This window comes from Macrobrachium nipponense, chromosome 6 (assembly GCF_015104395.2).
Source record: "Macrobrachium nipponense isolate FS-2020 chromosome 6, ASM1510439v2, whole genome shotgun sequence".
Taxonomy (NCBI): Eukaryota; Metazoa; Arthropoda; class Malacostraca; order Decapoda; family Palaemonidae; genus Macrobrachium; species Macrobrachium nipponense.
Window position 1 is genome coordinate 64,861,089 of NC_061108.1, and position 21,009 is coordinate 64,882,097.

Sequence of the window (21,009 nt, forward strand, 5' to 3'; positions counted from 1 at the left end):
AATGAATGTGGGTAATAATAATTAATAATGGAGGTAACGTAAAATTGGAGTATGCAGCACACGTGCCAATGCTCCTATGTGGCGGGGAGGTATGGCTTTGAGGGTTAGAGATGATGCCCTTGAAGTAATGTCAATAATAAAGAGGAAGGCATTCAGGGGATGGGCGGTCTTGATTGATTGATTGAGTAGAGCACATGAATAAGCAAAGATGATGTATAAGGAAAAGTCGTAACATAAAAATGAAAACCTTAAGAAGGATCTTTAAAAGTGTTTGTGATGAATGAAAGTACGTCTCAATGACACGAGCCAATGCTCATTGGAAAATGAGTAAGCTCCACTCGTGGATGCTCCCAAGAGGGGGGAGTGATTCAGTCTGAGGGTCAGAGAGAACGTTTTCGAAGCAGAAAGGTGAAGCAATGTTGTTAACAAAGACTGCAGCCTTCGGACGCGGGTAAGTCACTGATTGAGTCCGAAGCGCTGTATAACAGAAGAGTGTGCATTGTACTGAATCGTTAGACTTCCCGGAAAGATGGTGGAAAGTGTTTGTTGAAATGAAAAAGCTAATGTGGCAACAACAGAGCAAAACCTTTGTGTGACGAAGTGAAAGGCGAAGGACTTATCAGGACGTCAGCCATGCTCAGTAATGAGTAAGCTGGACTCATGGCAGAGCTCCTAGGTGGGGGAGTGATGTCGCTGAGCGTCTGAGATATCGTTAAATGCTAAGTGGTGGGGAGTGAAATTGAAGTGTTTGTGAGAGAATGAAAGTACGTCTCAATGACATTAGCCAATGCTCATTGAAAAATGAGTAAGCTCCACTCGTGGATGCTCCTAAGAGGGGGGAATGATTCAGTTTGAGGGTCAGAGAGAACATTTTCGAAGCAGATAGGTGAAGCAATGTTGTTGACAAAGACTGCAGCCTTCGGACTGGGGTAAGTCACTGATTGAGTCCGCAGCTCTGTATAACAAAAGAGTGTGCATTGTACTGAATCGTTAGACTCCCCAGAAAGATGGTGGAAAAGTGTTTGTTGAAATGAAAACGCGAATGTGGAAACAACAGAGCAAAACCTTTGTGTGACGAAGTGAAAGGTGAAGGGCGTATCAGAACGTCAGCAATGCTCGGTAAGGAGTAAGCTGGACTCATGGCAGAGCCCTCCAGGTGGGGAGTTTGTGCTGCTGAGCGTCTGAGATAACGTCAAATATATGTGTGTGTGTGTATATATATATATATATATATATATATATATATATATATATATATATATATATATATATACACAAGCAATCTATAATAATCTTTAGTCCCTCCTTTAATACACAGGCTCTTTCTCCCCAAGGCAGCCGTCTCCTCTGTTTCTGCCTAAAACCTGCCGTTATCAACGGACATAGTTCGCACACGTACACACGAATTCACACTCTTCGTCAATGCCCCAATTAACTGGTCACAGCCAGTTTTCAAAGGCACCTTGAACAAGCCTTCACGAACTCACATACCCACAGAACGAACATTGACCTGCTTAAGTAAGCATCTTAGTGACACACCATCCCAGAAAGGATTTATCAGCTTTCTTAAGGTTGTCGCTTGGACTCTGCCTCCATGGGAAGTTAAAAAATGATCAGTCTGCACCTCACATTATAATGGTACATTAAACATATTATTAATTATAGCCCTCTTTCATCTAGCATATATATATATATATATATATATAATATATATATATATATATATATATATATATATATATATTATATATATATATATATTTCTATGGAGACAAAAGTCATGTTATGTCTTCTTCCAAAATCTTTCACACATTCTCTGTTGTGCAAACACATAATTATGTTGCTCTTTTCCAGGGACCGCATCATGGTGACACTGACCAGCTTAATCGTCAACGCTTCGTTTTTCTCAGCGAGTAGTTTTGAAGTGCCAAACTCAGCTTCGCCAAAGGCAGTGGACTACTTCTTTTTTTACCACATCGCTCGCCTGTTTATCATCTTTATTCTGCATTCTGCCCAAGGTTTCATCCTGAGGATGAACGAACGAGTGGCAGACACGAAGGACAATGGAATCCAAATATCCCTCAACCTAAGAGAAAGGAGTCGAGGGAGGGAAACTAACTGACGTATTTCACGTCCTTTGAAAAGGCAATCGGCGAGGGAGGCTTGGAAGAAAGTTACATCACAGGACAAGAAGAATGACGATGATGCATTTAATGTTACATAAATATGTAAAGTTATTGAATATATTTAATATCCCTAGGACTATTAGATGTAATTTCTTTGTCTCTTTGCTGCTGCGATTTATTTTATGCGCTGCAGATTGCCTGGCGGTTCTTAATTCTTATCTAAAAGAATATAGCAACAGATACTTCTTATTAAAAATAGCTTCAATGGCGATCTGTTAAAATCAAACAGGGTAAACGATCCCTTTAGCTTGACAAAGAGAGTTCACCTAAATCGTATAATTTTTTTCAAATAAGCTCAATGTAATCCTAATCTCTGGCACAAGCAAATTTTGATAAAACAGAACAATGAAGATGCCTATAAGTTTCTACAATCTATCTTTGAAGACTTGTCAGTGTTAATGATCTGAGTCTTGACTTTCTTCTTCTTCCTGATGTTTATGTACCTGTAAAAAATTTATAAAAAGTAACACCACAACATGGAGAGACATTTTAAATGAATGACCGCACTAAAGCGATATTGGCAAACAATATCGAGTTTCTTCCCAAATCAATCGGATAGTTAGTGATCATAAGTTAAAGGTTAATCATCAGATGACGCAGAAATGAAAAACAAATTTCGTTACCAGCATTTATATGCCGACAAAATGCATTTAATGTTGCATGGAATTGTGGCCTTGTGTGAGGGTGAGTGAAGCGTTCGATGAGCTTTCCTCTGCACAGGGTATTCATACGAGTCGGCAGTTTCACCCAAGACCGTGGCTGCTATCACAGTCGTTCCTTTTTCACGAGTCACCCACTGTCACCAAAATGGAAAAGTGTCCTATACATACATATATACACACACACACACATATTATATATATATATAATATATATATATATATATATATATATATATATATATATATATATATATATATAATATGTGTGTGTAAAAGTTACTGTTATTCAATAAGAGACATAAGCACACTCCAAAGTTCTGCACCATAAAGCTCAATTTTACTCCATCTATAACATCTCTCTGATGAAATGCCCCATTACCTTTTATGGGTTAATATGAGATGGAAGGGGCTATAATTAATAATATATTTAATATGCCAATGTGATGTGCTGTGACCTTTTTGGAATGCGCAGACTTCCCATAGAGACAGAGCCGAAGCAACGACCTGAGAAAGCTGATAATTCATTTTTGGGATAGCGGGTCAACATTCGTTCTATAGCTATGTGTGAGATCATGGGATCTCGTTCAAGTGCCTTTGAAAAACTGGCTGCAACCAGTTACATGGGGCGTTGACGAAGTGTGCATTCATATGTACGTGTGCGCCTCTTCCTTTGATAATGGTATCGTTAGCCAAGTCTATGGGGGAGACTTTCAGAGAAGTCCGTGAGAGAAAGGCAGAATGCTGAGAATAGCTCTGCGAAAGTTTTTGATTATCTGTGTGTGATTTCTGGGCTGGAGATGGGTAAGTGTTGTGTACTTTAGCCAAAGGGATGGCTTGTTTATTACCTTGTATAGATGTCATATTTCATTTAGCTATTGACTTTGTCTTCACAAGTGCACATACTTAATTGTGTGTTCTCCTGTCTTTGTAACAGACGATTCTGGTAAGGGAACTAAGTGTTCTGGCAAGGGGACCGAGAGTCCTAGGGGGGACAGATAGTCCCATATGGAAGAGATTGGTGTGACTAGTTACTGATTAAGACATTTACATATTGGGGGTCTAACTAAGTTAGTTAGTCTGTGATACTTGAGTTATTATCTTTCCATTGTTAAATAAATGTTATATTTTTCCATATCTCTGACTCTTATTTGATGACCTGTTAGAATGGAGAGAGAGAGAGAGCTAGAGAGAAAGAGAGAGAGGTTACGAGTCGAGAGAGAGAGAGAGGGGAGGCTGTGCCGGAGATCACTTAGAGAGAGAGAGAGAGAGAGAGAGAGAGAGAGAGAGAGAGATTGAATGTGTTGTCAGTTTGCCTTGACGCTTCGGGTTTCACGCTTACTGAATATTAAATTGCGGGATTTGGTGGCTCATTAACTCTTGAACCATTGGAATTTTAAGACACACACTCTTGTCATGGCTTCGTCAACCTCATCGTGCAAGTTAGTTTTCGGGAACTTGTCCAAAAATATGTTCAGGAAGAGAAATACTTGTTTAGAAGTGGCCACTACTTGTGTTACATGCAGGAATTACAGTGTGGTTGAAGACATTGTTCGAAGTTCTCCAAATGCCGAGATCGCAGGCTTTCGATATTCTCGAGCTGGTGCAACATACGCCTGTCTTCGCGATCGCGGTGTTGAAGGGTCTGCCATTGAGAAAAGGCCTGAAAATATTACCTCTTGGGAATGTGATGATGAAGTGGATCTCCCCACCGTAGCTACTTTATTAACCCAATATGGCATCAGTGCCCCTGTTGAAGATAATTAATACGCCCAAAAGAGTGTAGCATATTCCAGAGATGAGGACCATGCTGACTGTTTAAGCAGGGATACCAATCAGATGAGGTTCAACCACTTTTTTCATCGGTGAAGAAATTGAAGGAAGAACTATTTAAATCATCGTATGACTATGTCAAATATGTTATCTACCCCGCCGGTATTGGACAAAGTGGACAAGTTAACATGACATGGTTGAATTAATATTTACCTGTATTATCTACATTCAGCGATTAAATGAAAAAAATTGGTAAAATCACTTGCGTGGTCATCATGAAAAAGAATTTATCCCTACTAGAGGAAAGATGTGTGGAAGATTTATATATGAAGAACTTGTTATCAAGATTTAAAAGCTTAGATGTATTAGATGAATTATCTTTCGCACATGATCAGGAAACTGGAGAGGATGTGTGTGCTATATACTAGCAATGTGTCTCGATGATGTATTATTTTCGTAAAACGAATGCATATCATTTCCGTATATTCTTTTGTACACCTTTTCCAGTGTATTCTTGTATGACTTTGTATGGAATATTAATTCATGTTTACTATTCCTCATGTATTTCTGTATAACTTTTGTTACAGTGAATTCAGGGGACATGTTGGAACCTGTGATTTCATGTTTTAAGACGTTATCGGGGGCTAGTGGAGGAAATTCTGGGTGAGGGTTGAAACCTTGGGATTTTACGTCGTAGAGTTTTGTGATGTCATCAGCGTCGGGTATGAAATCTGGGATCGTCACCCTTTGACTTTCGTGACGTCATCGGAAGTTTTTGAGGGAAATCTGGGTCAGGGCTGAAACCTGGGATTTTATGTCTGTAGGCTTTCGTGATGTCATCAGGAGTTTTTGAGGAAATCCGGTGTCTGGGTTGAAATCAGGGTTTTTACCTCCGTAGAATATGAGAAACTTTGGAGTCAGGGTTGAAATTAGGATTTTTTACCTCCTTACAGTATGAGGAACTTTGGGTCAGAGTTGAAATCAGGGTTTTTTACCTCCGTAGAGTATGAGGAACTTTGGGGTCATGGTTGGAATCGGGGTTTTTACCTCCGTAGAGTATGAGGAAATTTGGGGTCAGGGTTGAAATCAGGGTTTTTATCTCTGTAGTTTTGCGCGGTGCCAACAAGACAGTGGCAAACCTGTGAAATTTCACACCTATTTGTTTTATTCACTCCTTTATGGTCAATTTTCACACCTAAAGGTGTGAAAAGTAATTAACACCTCATTAAAAAGTGTGAAGTTTCACACCTTCAACTGGGTGCTAATCCCCAGGTAGAAAAATCGACTACTTGGGGATTAGCACATTGGTGTTGAGGGACAATGGGTTTTTTTTTCCCTACTCACTGGTTTAAAGTTATGGACTATATTTCAGTGGACTAATTTCCATCTTTATCAACGAGTGAATGACAGAAGGAGTTGCATTAGTGATATATACAGTGGGGGATACATGTCCTTAGGAGATGCCTGGGGTCACGCTAAGCTGACATTGGTTCTGCTAATTGTCTTAATCCACTTCATCATTGCCTTAAGAAAGATGTTGTCTATATGGTCAGAGTCGTAAGCTCCATTGGAATGGTTGATCCTGTTATCTTGTTGTTTTGTCAGTGAAGTTCTACCATATGACATTTGTATAGGCAGCTGCTCTTGTATAAATTTGGGATGCGTTCCTTTTCATGGTATGGTTTGTGTTATTTATATGGTGGAAAATTACAAAAATATGTTGTCCATATCTAAATGATCATTTTATGTTCAATTAATTTTTCTGAGAGAAATTGTCCTGTGAAACCACAGTATGACTTATTACAATCCCTACAGGGATCTCATAAACCCTTAAGTCTTTTGAAACTAGTTTCTACTGAATGTTGATGAAAGATTTCCCCAGTGTATTTGGATAAGTGAATATGAAAGGATTGGAGGCGCCAAAGGTTTGTGTGATATCTCGTAAATTATCCACGTGAGGGATTAGGATTTTCTTTGTGTATTTTTCCTCCTATTTGTTTTCTATTTGCTTGTAAAAATACTCTGCTTTATGTATGTTTTTTTCTATTATGTGCTTGGAGTATTTTAAGAAGATAAGTTAATTTCTAATTGTTTCAAGTTCTTTGTTAAGAAGCAAATTTTCAGGGCTCTAAGAAATAAATTACTTGCTATACCGAGTTCAACTGAAATGTCAAGATAGCTGTAAAAATGTATGTATGAAAGTGACAATGTTGCTTTCCTGAAGACAGAGATTTTGTAGTTGCCATTTGTTCTGATGATTAAGACATCTAAAATGAGGATTTGGTTATTCTTTTCCCATCCTATTTTAAATTTTATGCTCGGGACCAAGGAATTTATTTTTGTAGAAAGATGAAAATCATGCCACTCGCTTTTCCAGTAAGAAATTTATATCGGCAAATATCCCCATACATAACGTAAAACTTCTCAGTCTAGACGTAGACTCCCTTTTCACTAAAGTACCCATAAAAGATGTATTAACGTTACTAAAAGATAAACTTGAGCCATTTGCTGACCACTTCCCCATACAATTGAATGAAATAAACAACTTGTAGAGCTCTGTCACTAATAACGTCTTTCCCTTTAGTGATAACTTTTACTGTAAAATATTCGGTTGCAGTATGGGAAGCCCGTTTAGTCCTGTTTTAGCAAACTTATATATTGAGTATTTTGAAACAGTAATTATAAACCTTATCAAACCGGCAAATATGATTTGGCTACTTTATGTAGACAACATATTAACATACTGGAAAAGCGAGCGGGGATATTTTGATGTCTTTCTACAAAAATTAAATTCCTTGGTCTCGAGCATAAAATTTAAAGTACAATGGGAAAACAATATCCAAACCCCTTTTTAGATGTCTTAATCATCAGAACTGATAACAACTACAAATTTGACAAACCTTCAGGGACTTTTCCCTTATTCTCGTCTCTCCAGTACCATCCTTAAGACTAAACTCCTTGGTTATTTCTTTTGAGATTAATGAGTCAAGTTTATACATGCCATGATTAATGTCATGGCTTTCAAGTCATGAATTCCTGGTTAATATTGATACATGCGATACTATGCACTCACTTGCTTTTTGACTTTGTAAGATTGTCTTGGTTATGATTTGGTTATTTCCATTGTTCTGTACTAGTGATCATGGTTATGTAGCTGGTGTCTAAATTTCCTTTAATTTTTCTAATAATTGCCTAAACCAGGAAATCTATAAGTGTTTCATATTTTGAATTTCCTTTTAGGGTAATTATTATTGAATAGCATGAGTGCATTGGTTGTATCTCTCTCTCTCTCTCTCTCTTCTCTCTCTCTCTCTCTCTCTCTCTCTCTCTCTCTCTTTGTGTGTGTGTGTGTGTCAATATTAGAACACTAAAGTTTTTGCTGATGTCAGTAACGTTTCTAATAACACCGACTTAGTAAACCTTCAAAGAGGATGGCGGAATTTTGTATCATGGCTCTTTTTAGGGAGACAAAGATGAGCCAATAACTCTGCCAGCTGCTGAGAATCCAAAACAGCTGAAAGGGTCGCAATATTGCTGTGGAACAAATAATGAAGGCAAATAAAAATGTATCATTTTAAGAATTTATTTTCAAGGTAACTTAAAGCAATTTGAATACTTAATGAACAGAAGCTCTTTGATGTAATTATCAATGAAAATGTTACCTGTACACTATGGACTTATTCACTTAACTGTTATAGAGCTTATTACTTGGAGTATAAGGCATATTAAAATAAAAGATAAAGGTATCTCTTCTCAACCCTGTTAATGCCCTCCAAATAGATTTTGTAGGGCAGCTCGATTAGATTAGACTTAGTTATCATAAAGCACTTACTATTTAATATGGATTATTGCTCTGAGTGCTCAAATCATTAGTTATATTAGATTGCTACTCTGATTGCTAACTGCTCAATCAACTATTTTGAAAGCATCTGCATAAATAGGTTTTAGCAATGCCTAATGAGAAAAAACATAATTTCTTTTTATCATAGCAATGTGTATGGATGACTGTGTATAGCCTATTTTCTGTTAAATAAGAGTGTTTACAATTTGCTGGAGTTTTATTAAAATTCCTTTAAATGGAACAGGAAATGGATTATATCACCTTTTTGGTTAATTAATAAACAGAAAGAACTTATACAACTTTGTATGTAAAAAGAATTCCATTCTCATTGACAACGTATTCATGGACGAATTCAACGTCTTCCTGGAAAAAGATGTTATTTTCATTTAGAGGTGAAAGTTAATCTTTTGAAGCTGACAAATAACTGAGTAGAGAAGCGATCATAGTCTATGATACATTTCGCTGAAGTAACAGATGTTATTGTACAGAGCTGCATTTATGAATAGATTATGGTCACTTTCTAATGATCTCAGAAACTTTTCTTATCTACTCTGGACATTGTGAGCTTTGTCTTTTTATTTACAATTTTGTTCAGTTGATTTAAACTGAGGCTTTTCATAAGATGAAGACTTTTTTTTGACAGTCTAGACAGTGGGTTCAAGTCCTGAGTTCTAATTGAAATAATAAAGGCAATAGTTAGAAGGCAGATAACGCCTGTATTATGGGAAGCCCTGTCTCGCCCATTGTGGGAAGCAGCAAATGGATGTAATCTGCAAATGTGCTGAGACTGCTTTCTCCTCGTTTTTTCTCTGTATATGTTTTATTTCTCTCTTTTCGCCCGTATCCACGTGCTATTCTAGTGTACCATGTGAATTTTTGCTCATTGTGAATAACAATAATAGAGAAATGAAGTCACTGGCTCATGCCGTACCCTAGTGCCAAATGTCGAGGTGAGGCTTTGCTTAAAGGTTGGTCCTGTATTCAATCCTAATTGATTTCAAGTTATCGTAGAGAATGAACACGTCCTTAAGCATATACCTGAAAAAATGCTGATAAAATTAGTGATACTGGTGATCATGGTTTTGGTGTTGAGATTACCTTAATCCACTTTCCTTGCCTTTCCATCTCATCCATGTAAGGAATCAATCTGTCCTTGTATTCCTCGCAGCGTAGGAAGCTCTTCCTCATTGCGATGATGACCAGTCCTCCTTTATGAAGATATAAGTAGAACAAAAAGGAATTTGTATGTCTAGAATCCTTGTCTATAGCCAGAGTTCTCCCACCCCTTCAAAAAAAATTACTAGTTTATGTTTGAATACAGTTCACTCACTGAAAATCTGGACAGGCTTGGAAACTCAAACGTTGCTGATATAAATTCCTATATGTTTCCTAGGTAAAGAAGAAGTGTACATAAATTTGTTGTTATATTATTTATTGTACTTGATAGGTAGTAGGAAGCCTAAGAGGCAAGCTGTATACACCAACACCAGAAAACTATGGCACGGGTCAAGTAGCCTGCCGTGAATGACTTACCAGGTTTTGTTATTCTGATCATATCATCAATTCCACTGACAGGTATGTGGCCCTCTGCAAAACCACCCGCCATGACTAGGACGTCATACGTATCTGTTGATAAGGGATTTCAAACTTAAAATCCTGCAAAGAATGAATAGACTTCCAAAGTGCATAGGAGAGCGAGAAATCACAAGAATCTTGTAACACAAAATTTGTCATGAATTAGTATCATTGACTATGGAAGGATTTATTACTATCTAAAGTGAAATCAGGGTTGCATCCTGCCTCCTTAGGAGTCCATCACTTTCCTTACTATGTGCACTGTTTCTAGGAGCACACTGTTCTGCATGAGTCCTGGAGCTACTTTGGCATCTAGTTTTTCCAGATTCCTTCTCAGGGATCTTGGAATCGTGCCTAGTGTCCCTATGATTATGGGTACAACTTCCACTGGCATATCCCACATCTTTCTTATTTCTATTTTCAGGTCTTGATATTTATCAATTTTTCCTCTATCTATTTCGTCTACTCTGGTGTCCTATGTTATTGCGATATCACTGAGTGATACTTTCTTCTTGATTTTGTCAATCAATGTCACGTCTGGTCTATTGACACATATCGCCCTATCTATTCTGATACCATAGTCCCAGAGGATTTTTGCCTGGTCATTTCTATCATTCCCTCAGGTTGGTGCTCGTACCACTTATTACTGCAAGGTAGCTGGTGTTTTTTGCACAGGCTCCAGTGGAGGGCTTTTGTTACCGAATCATACCCCTTTTTGCACTGGTTCTGTGCAAGTGCCAGACATTCGCTTGCTATGTCGTTTATGGTCTCGTTTTTATATTGCACTTCCTACATATGGGTGAGATGTTATTTCCATCTATCGTTCTTTGAACATATCTGGTTCTTAGTGCCTGATCTTGAGCTGCTGTTAGCATTCCTTCTGTTTCTTTCTTGAGGTCTCCCGCTGTAGCCATTGCTATGTTTCATTGTTGGCCAGTTCTTTAGTCTGTCTCATGTACTGTCCGTGCATTGGCTGGTTGTGCCATGCCTCAGTTCTGTTGGTCATTCTCTGTCTCTGTATATTTCTGGGTCTTTGTGTACTTTCATCAGTCTTTCTTCCCATGCATTCCTGAGCCACACGTTTTCACTGGTTTTCAGATATTGCCCCTGTGCTTTGCTCTCTATGTTGACACAGTCCTCTATGCTGAGTAGTCCTCTCCCTCCCTGTCGTGTTACATGTACAGCTTGATGTCGTCCATGAACATCAGACGGTTAACTCTGTTCCCTTCTTTCTTGAGTTTGTATCCAGCATCTACTACGAAGAGTAGTGGAGACAGTGAGTCGCCCTGGAAGATCCCTCTCCTGATGTTAACCTCTGGTAGTCTTATTCCAGAGCTTGTAAGTATTGTACTCCACTTACACATTGTATTTTTTAGGAAGCAGATAATGTTTTCCTCTGCCCCATATATTTTCAGGCATTCTATTAAACATGTGTGTGGTATCATGTCGAAGGCTTTCTTGTAGTCAATCCATTCCATGCATAGGTTGGTTTCCTTTCTCTTACTTTCTTCAGTACCATTTTGTCTATCAGGAGCTGGTCTTTTGTGCCCCTACACTTCCTTCTGCAGCCTTTCTGTTGGTGGGAGATGGTGTTTGTCTCCTCTAGGTAGTTGTATAGCCTTTCAGTGATGATGCCTGTTAGTAGCTTCCACATTATTGGTAGGCAGGTGATAGGCCTGTAGTTACTGACTATATTTCCCTTACTCTTGTCTTTCTGGACTAAGGATCTTCTTCCTGTGATCATCCATTTGGGCGCATGGTGATTTGTGATACAATGCTGGAGTTGTTTTGCTATTCTTGAGTGTAGGGCCTTGAAGTTTTTGAGCTAGTATCCATGGACTTCACCCGGACCTGAGGCTTTCTAGCCCTTAAACGCCTATTGGACGTATTTTACGTCGAGATAAATTGTCTGTCGGGTGCCGATTGAACATAGAAAAGTTTTTTTTTATATTCGCGGAAAAATACTTATAGGCCTACCAGCCAAACACACACCTTGGGGGATGCTGGGAGTTCACGGATCAAGGTGTTGTTTTGTTTACAATCGTTACGCAGGCGCGCAAGCGCGAATTTCTTTCTTATCACACTAAAAAGTATCAGTGACACATCTCAGAAATTATTTCGTCACTTTGACATAATTTTTGCACCATTTTATATTATCCGTTACATTAAGTATTATATATAAAAATGTGCGCAATTTCATGTAGAATACAACAACAAAAATACTCATGATTGTAGCTTTTAACATTTTTGAAATATTTTCATATAAATAACGATAAGTGCCAAAATTTCAACCTTTGGTCAACTTTGACTCTACCGAAATGGTCAAAAAACGCAATTGTAAGCTAAAACTCTTATATTTTAGTAATATTCAATCATTTACCTTCCTTTTGCAACAAATTGTAAGTCTCTAGCACAATATTACGATTTATGGTGAATTTATGAAACAAAAACATTTTCCTTACGTCTGCACGGTAACTCTTCCGAAAAAATCATACGTGCGATTGTGGTAATGTTTGCACCATTTTAAATTAGCCGTTACATAAAGTTTTATATATGAAAATGTGCGCAATTTCATTTAGAAAACAACAGAAAAACAATTGAAGGTTGTAGCTTTTCTCGTTTTCGAAATATTTGCATATAAATCACGGTAAATAGAAAAAAAACACATTTGGTCAACTTTGACTCTACCGAAATGGTTGAAAAACGCAATTGTAAGCTAAAACTCTTACAATCTAGTAATATTCAGTTATTTATCTTAATTTTGAAACAAATTCGAAGTCTCTAGCACAATATTTAGATTTATGGTGAATTTAAAAAAAAAACTTTCCTTCCCTCCGAGCGCCAAATCTCTTAAATGCGTACGTCGCATTCTCGGAATATTTGCTCCGTTTCATATTAGGCGTTTCATAGAGTTTTATATATTAAAATGTGCGAAATTGTATGTAAAATACAACAAAAAATAATTGAAGGTTGTAACTTTTCTCATTTTCGAAATAATTGCATATAAAAAATATATAAATAAAATTAGACATTCGGTCAACTTTAACTCGTCCGAAATAGTCAAAAACTGCAATTGTAAGCTAAAACTCTTACAGTATAGTAATAGTCAACCATTTATCTTAATTTTGAAAAAATTGGAAGTCTCTAGAACAATATTTAGGTTTATGGTGAATTTTTGAACAAAAAATATTTACATCCGCATGTTACGAATTCATCCATCATCCTTTTGTGATAATATTTTCTCTGTGTTGCTTTGATCGTTTTACAATGTGTTATATACCAAAATGACTGCAATTTAGTGTACAATACAACGAAAAAAAATTAACTCGTTAGCTTTAACCGTTTTGCTCACAGCGCGATTTGAATACAATTATATATGAAATTTTCTTTTCACACTATCATATATTGCATTATTTATATATGATAATGATATTTTTTTCATTTCTGATGGTTGCATACTAAACTTTAGGCAATGACATAAAAAGGAGCTAAAAACGAACTCTTAATCTTGAAAACTAAGCGCGCTGTGATTTTTTGAAAAAAAAATATTTTTTCCGCTTCGGCGCTCACTCAAGACCCCCTCGGCATACGGGAGACGATTTTTATTATACCCCTTAGGCGTTTAAGGGCTAGTTGGGCATTTTCTTTAGTTGGTGTCTGATTGTGTCTGTCGTAATCTTGGTGAATCTTTGCCTTATTCTCCCCATTTCTTCTGCCTTTACTTCCTGCGGTCATGTTGTACGTTTGTTGTGTGATATTGGTTTGCTCCATATATTTTTCCAGTCTCTTACTTAGTTCGTTTTCACGAATTTCCTAGTGGTTGTCTTCCCTTCTTAGTTGGCTGTATAGTCTTTTATGGTTGGTCCTAAATAGTTTGCTCTGTTGGTATCCTTAATTTCTGTTCATGTACCGTTGGGTCTTATGTGCTTTGGATTTAAGCCTCTGTTTTATATCTTCTATTATGTTGCTTAGTCCCTTCTCCTGTACTTTGCATTTCTCGTTCAGTTCCTCCCTTTTCTTGCTCCTTCGCCTCTTTTCTGCCATCTCTTTCAGTTTACTCAAGTCAGACCTTATCACCATGATTTGTTTTTCCAAGGCAGTTGCTGTTTTGGTTTCTGATGGGATGGTTGTGATGGTGCTACTAGTGTTTCTCTTGCATAGCCAAGTTATTTATTTCTGTGTTACTGGTGGTGTGTATTAGCCTCATTATTTCACTAACTTCACTTTTTCTCTCCCTTTATTTCTTTGTGTTTTAGGCTTTCATGGAGGGGATCTCTGTCCTTTCTGTATCTGGCTTCATCCCTTGTCTGATCTTTTCTACCCATTCTGTCCTCTCTGTTACTTCTTCTTTCTTCGTGTGTCGTTGTTTGGTAGCTCATCATCCCTGTCGTCTTCTGTGGTATCGTCCCTTAGTTCGTTTTCTTGTCCTTCGTTGCTGGGTGTTATGTCTCTTTCCAGTTCCTCTCTTTCTGTTGTGGAGAGCCTTTTCTTTTTCTTTCTGTTCCTTACTTGGTCTGCCAGCCCCTGTTCTGTTTATGGGTGTTATTTTTCTCATTCCAGATGTTGACCAATCTTCTGTATCCTGTTTCCATCGGGCTGCTTCTGATGTTGCATCTCCATATTTCCTTGTTTTCTATCCAGAAGAAGATTCTGGTTTGCTTCTGTAGCTCCAGTCTCAGGTTGCTGCTTACTGTCATTGTGGTGGTCAGTTGCTGGATGACGACCTCCAAGTACCTGACCGTCTTCCCCTTCAATTGGGCTGAATACCTGGCTGTCGGATGAAGCTCCTCTGTTGCCAGAGGTTCCATTTACGTCTTTGTTGTTTAATCCTTCATTTCTTTCCATCATTCCTGAGTTTTGCTATTTAACCCATAGCTGGACCCTACCCATTGGGGATAGGTAATCATTTACAGCTAAGTAGACTGTGAAAGTTGTGATAAAGATCTCTTCCCAAGGAATCAACACCGAGGAGATCCGTCACCCATCCAACGACTGACCAGCCCCAATGTTGCTTAACCAGTCCAAATTATTATTTTTATTTTTATTTTTTTTTTATTTTTTTTTTTTTTTTGCTCTATCACAGTCCTCCAATTCGACTGGGTGGTATTTATAGTGTGGGGTTCCGGGTTGCATCCTGCCTCCTTAGGAGTCCATCACTCTTCTTACTATGTGTGCCGTTTCTAGGATCACACTCTTCTGCATGAGTCCTGGAGCTACTTCAGCCTCTAGTTTTTCTAGATTCCTTTTCAGGGATCTTGGGATCGTGCCTAGTGCTCCTATGATTATGGGTACGATTTCCACTGGCATATCCCATCCTTCTTATTTCTATTTTCAGATCTTGGTACTTATCCAATTTTTCCCCCTCTTTCTCTTCAACTCTGGTGTCCCATGGTATTGCGACATCAATGAGTGATACTTTCTTCTTGACTTTGTCTGGTCTGTTTGCACGTATCACCCTATCCGTTCTGATACCATAGTCCCAGAGGATCTTTGCCTGATCGTTTTCTATCACTCCTTCAGGTTGGTGCTCGTACCACTTATTACTGCAGGTAGCTGATGTTTCATGCACAGGCTCCAGTGGAGGGCTTTTGCCACTGGAATCATGCCTCTTTTTGTACTGGTTCTGTGCAAGTGCCGGCATTCACTTGCTATGTGGTTTATGGTTTCACTTTTCGTATTGCTTCCTACATATGGGAGAGATGTTATTTCCGTCTATCGTACTTTGAACATATCTGGTTCTTAGGGCCTGATCTTGTGCCGCTGTTATCATTCCTTCAGTTTCCTTCTTTAGCTCTCCCCTCTGTAGCCCATTGCCACGTGTCATCGCTGGCTAGTTCTTTAGTCTGTCTCATGTATTGTCCGTGCATTGGTTTGTTGTGCCAGTCCTCTGTTCTTTCTGTCTTTCTCCTGTCTCTGTATATTTCTGGGTCTTCGTCTGCTTTTATTAGTCCTTCTTCCCATGCACTCTTTAGCCACTCGTCTTCACTGGTTTTCAGATATTGCCCCAGTGCTCTGTTTTCGATGTTGACGCAGTCCTCTATACTTAGTAGTCCTCTCCCTCCTTCCTTTCGTGTTATGTATAGTCTGTCCGTATTTGCTCTTGGGTGTAGTGCTTTGTGTATTGTCATTTGTTTCCTGGTTTTCTGATCTACTGCTGCGGAGTTCTGCCTTCGTCCATTCCTCAATATTCCTGCGCTGTATCTGATTACTGGCACTGCCCATGTGTTTATGGCTTTTATCATATTTCCGGCGTTGAGTTTTGACTTGAGTATCGCCTTGAGTCTCTGCATATATTCTTTCCTGATCGTGTCCTTCATCTCTTGGTGTTTTATATCTCCTCCTTCCATTATTCCCAGGTATTTGTATCCTGTCTCATCTATGTGTTTGATGTTGCTCCCATCTGGTAGCTTTATCCCTTCAGTTCTCGTTACTTTGCCTTTTTGTATGTTGACTAAGGCGCATTTTTCTATTCCAAACTCCATCCTGATGTCCCCAGATACAATCCTTACAGTCTGGATTAGGGTATCTATTTCCTTGATGCTCTTACCATACAGCTTGATGTCGTCCATGAACATCAGATGGTTGATTCTGTTACCTCTTTTCTTGAGTTGGTACCCGGCATCCATCTTCTGTAGTACTTTTGTCCATGGAATCATGCTACTAATACTAAGAAGTAGTGGGGACAGTGAGTCGCCCTGGAAGATCCCTCTCCTGATATTAACCTCTGCTAGTCTTATTCCAGAGCTTGTAAGTATTGTATTCCAGTTGCGCATTGTATTTTTTGAGGAAGCTGATGGTATTTTCCTCTGCCCCATATATTTTCAGGCATTCTATTAGCCATGTGTGTGGTATCATGTCGAAGGCTTTCTTATAGTCTATCCATGCCATGCTTAGGTTGGTTTTCCTTCTCCTACTGTTCTTCATTACCATTGTCTATCAGGAGCTGGTCTTTTGTGCCCTACACTTCCTTCTGCAGCCTTTCGTTGGTGGGGGATGGTGTTTGTCTCCTCTAGGTAGTTGTATAGCCTTTCACTGATGATACCTGTTAGTAACTTCCACATTATTGGTAGGCAGGTGATAGGCCTGTAGTTTACTGGCTATATTTCCCTTACTCTTGTCTTTTTGTACTAAGGATGTTCTTCCTGTGGTCATCCATTTGGGTGCTTGGTGATTCGAGATACAATGCTGGAGTTGTTCTGCTATTCGTGGGTGTAGGGCCTTGAAGTTTTTGAGCCAGTATCCATGGACTTCATCGGGACCTGGGGCTTTCCAGTTGGGCATTTTCTTTAGTTGGTGTCTGACTGTGTCTGTCGTGATGTCTGTGAATCTTTGTTTTTATTCTCCCTGTTTCTTCTTCCTTGACTTCCTGGAGCCATGTTGCATGTTTGTTGTGTGATACCGGATTGCTCCATATGTTTTCCCAGAGTCTCTTACTTGGTTCGGCTTCAGGAATTTCTGGGTGGTTGTCTTCCCCTCTTAGTTGGCTGTATAGTCTTTTCTGGTTGGTTCCGAATAGTTTGTTCTGTTGGTATCCCTTATTCCTGTTCATGTACCGTAGGATCTTATGTGCTTTGGCCTTAAGCCTCTGTTTTACATCTTCTATTGTGTTGTTTAGTCCCCTCTCTTGTACTTTGTATTCTTGTTGAGTTCCTCCCTTGTTTTCTTGCTTCTTAACCTTTTCTGCCATCTCTTTCAGTTTACTCAAGTCAGATCTCATCACTATGATTTGCTTTTCCAGGCGCCTTTTCCAAGAGGTTGCTGTTTTGGTTTCTGTTGGGTTGGTTGTGCTGGGGTGGTGTTGTGTTCGAATTCCCATCAGTTCTGCTACTAATCTTGCTCCTGCATATGTCAAGTTATTTGTTTCTGTGATACTGGTGGTCTGTATTATGCCCATTATTTCATTGACCTCACTTGTTTTCTCCCTAAATTTCTTGTGTTTGTAGGCTTTCATGGAGGGGATCTTTGTTCTCTCTGTATCTGGCTCCATCCATTGTCTAATCTTTTCTCACCCATTCCGTCCTCTCTGTTACTTCGTCGGTGTTTTAATTATTATTATATTATTATTATTATTATTATTATTATTATTATTATTATTATTATTATTATTATTATTATTATTATTATTATTATTATTGCTTAACCAAATAATTCGTTCCTCATAATCAGATAATCAGCGAGACTGTCTTGCATACAATTGAATTATCATATCTCCTGAGTTGTATCATGTACTGTTTTGGGCTCATGTCGTTTGCTGTTGCTTTGATGTATGATGTTTTGTGTTTGCCCCTTTCGTTCTTGTTTTGTTTACATTCGTTTTTGCACGATGTCGTGGCTGAGACTCATGCAGGAGTTTTTCATGATGGGATAATGTTTGCTGTGTGGTGTGAAATCCCAATTTGTTAGTGTTGTTGCTTGAGAACTGTCTAGTGTGTGAGATGGGTATAAGCATCCCGTGGCAGACTAAACCGTAAGTTGTCTGTGAAAGTTCGTTTTGATGTGTTACCCCATAAAGTTGCATTTCATTTTGCATTGTAATTCAGAATTCCCGTAATTTGCGGTTTTGTAATGCTCTATTAGTTTGAGTGGTTGCAATTTTGCACACTGTAATTCATTGCATTTTGTTTCTCTTTTGTAGTTTTTCACCATCACTGCGCAGTACCAGTTTTTGGACAATAAAGGATATCACCCTGATATAGACTTAACTTCCCAGCCTGGTCGGTTTATCTAGCTGGACAGCCAATATTTATCCTAGAAGAATTATCAGATCTTGACAGTCAATTAGACATCAGAAATACCAGATTAACACCATAAATAAAGGTCAATTACTTACCAGTCTCACTGATTGTGAAAAACGAATTATCGGAAAAACAGAGAAAATTCTTTACAAGATAAGTTTGCTTAATTCTGCCATTCTTTGTTCAAAAAGGCCTGTATCCAAGGTCTGCTTCCACCTTTTATTATTATTATTATTATTATTATTATTATTATTATTATTATTATTATTATTATTATTATTATTATTATTATTATTATTATTATTATTATTATTGTCGTTGTATGCTGGAAACAGACCTTCTTTCAAGCATGTTTTATTAAATATAACGGCAGTATTTACAGGATTTATCTTATACAGAATTCTCTCAGTTCTTCTAATGACTTGCTTCTCTGGTACACTGGTATTTCTAAGCAAATGTCCGATGTTCATCATGCTTTCAGTCATCAACGGAATTTCGGGCAGGGGTTATCAAAGACGGGTGGTCAAGGACAGGATAAGGGTAGACAATGGGTATTCAGGGGCGTCCCGTAGGTCAGGGGTCAATTAGTATTTCTTGTGTTTCTTTAGGGTTTTCTAAAGACCGTCTACATGTATCGGCCACCTCGTTTTGGCCATCATGATGATCATCGGACAACTGCTTAGAAACATCAGTGTGCCAGAGAAGCAAGTCAAGAATTCTGTATAAGATAAACTCTGTAAATTCTACCATTTAATGAAACATTATTATTATTATTCAGAAGATGAACCCATAGACTTGGAATGCAAACTTCCAAAGTTACGAATCTTCTCTGTATGACCACCGAGTGTATCATGCTGAAATCTGTTGTAAGCCAATTCTTAATGGCGCAGTCTACAAAAAAAGTTTTATATAAATCCAAGAGATCTTTCCACTTATACTATATTCAAAACAGTTACAAAACATTATTTCATGAGGATTTTACATAACAACAAACCTTGACATGAATAAAAGTAATCAAGAGTGATTCTACCCATTAATTGTTCAAAATGCTAGAGGCATGCACGAATAAAATGAAACCCTTCAACTTCCAATTTATCCTGTTCTACAACGACAACTTTTTCATAACAGACTTCTGACTGTTGACCTGTACGACCACAGACACACATTCTAGTAATAAAATGATAGATGTTGCCATTCATGATTACATCAATGAAAAAGTAAGACTGAGAAAATCCGCATTTTCCTGCAAATTCTGTCTATAACTAAATTCTGTCTATAACTCAGTGAAGATCTGAGTCTACCTTACCTTCAGGGACTGAATTTTGTCCAACTCCCAGGAACTCTGCGTACGTGTTCGTATACGCTCCTGTTTTCTTTAGCACATCCAACATGCCCTTTGATGGCTCTAGGGCGTCAATGTTTCTGTCGAAACAGATATTAGATTTTGATTCATTCGTAACATGTACACTAAGACATGATTATGATGCACATGAACCAATTGCGTTGTCAACATACTACTTTTGACGACATAAACATAACCGAAGCCTCATTATAAAGTAGAAAATATTTTGCGAAGATCAGTGTCAAAACTGTTTATTTAGATGAAGTAAAAGTCGTAACAATAAAATGAAACCTTAAGAAGGGTCATTAGAAATATTCGATTATGGACATGTCAGGTATGTAAGCCAATGCTCAATGAAAATGAATGTGGGTAATAACACAGGTAAGTAGAATTGAGCATCCTGCACTCATGCCAATGCTACTTTTGGGCGGGTGGGGGGGGGGGGGGGGGGGGGGGGAGGCGCTGTGGGTTGGAGACGATATCCTTGAAGTAATGTTAATAATAAACTGGAAGGCGTTCAGACTGGCGGTCTTTGATTGAGTCAGCACTGTGTTAAAGAAAGAAATGTGCACAAATTGATGATTTATAAAGCAAAAGTCGTAACAATGAAATGAAACCATAAAAAGGATCTCTAGAAGTGTTTGTGAGAGAAAGAAAGTACGTGTCAAAGACGTGAGCCAATGCTCATTGGAAAATGAGAAAGCTCCATTCGTGGATGCTCCTAAGAGGGGAGATGACGTCATGAAGATGAGGGTCGGAGACGACGTTTTGGAAGCAGAAAGGTGAAGCAATGTTGTTGTTAACAAACACCGAAGCTTCCAGATTGGTCACTGATTGAGTCCGCAGCTCTGTATAACCAATGAGTGTGCATAGTACTGAATCCTTAGACTGGCCTAGG

The 21,009-nt window shown here is 38.3% G+C and overlaps 1 protein-coding gene across 3 annotated transcripts in view; it reads right to left on the reverse strand.

Annotated features, from left to right (window-relative positions):
- Positions 1–8,187: 8,187 nt before the first annotated feature.
- The window catches only part of LOC135216848 (uncharacterized methyltransferase Sca_1399-like), a 97,601-nt gene continuing 84,779 nt past the window's right edge, over positions 8,188–21,009 (reverse strand). For all 3 annotated transcript variants that reach the window (XM_064252360.1, XM_064252359.1, XM_064252358.1), the window contains exons 5-8: positions 20,076–20,191; positions 9,993–10,085; positions 9,558–9,667; positions 8,188–8,822 (exon numbers count right to left, since the gene is read on the reverse strand). In XM_064252360.1, coding sequence (XP_064108430.1) covers positions 8,751–8,822; positions 9,558–9,667; positions 9,993–10,085; positions 20,076–20,191 — 391 coding nt within the window. In that variant the 3' untranslated portion in view covers positions 8,188–8,750. The remainder of the gene's footprint in view (positions 8,823–9,557; positions 9,668–9,992; positions 10,086–20,075; positions 20,192–21,009) is intronic.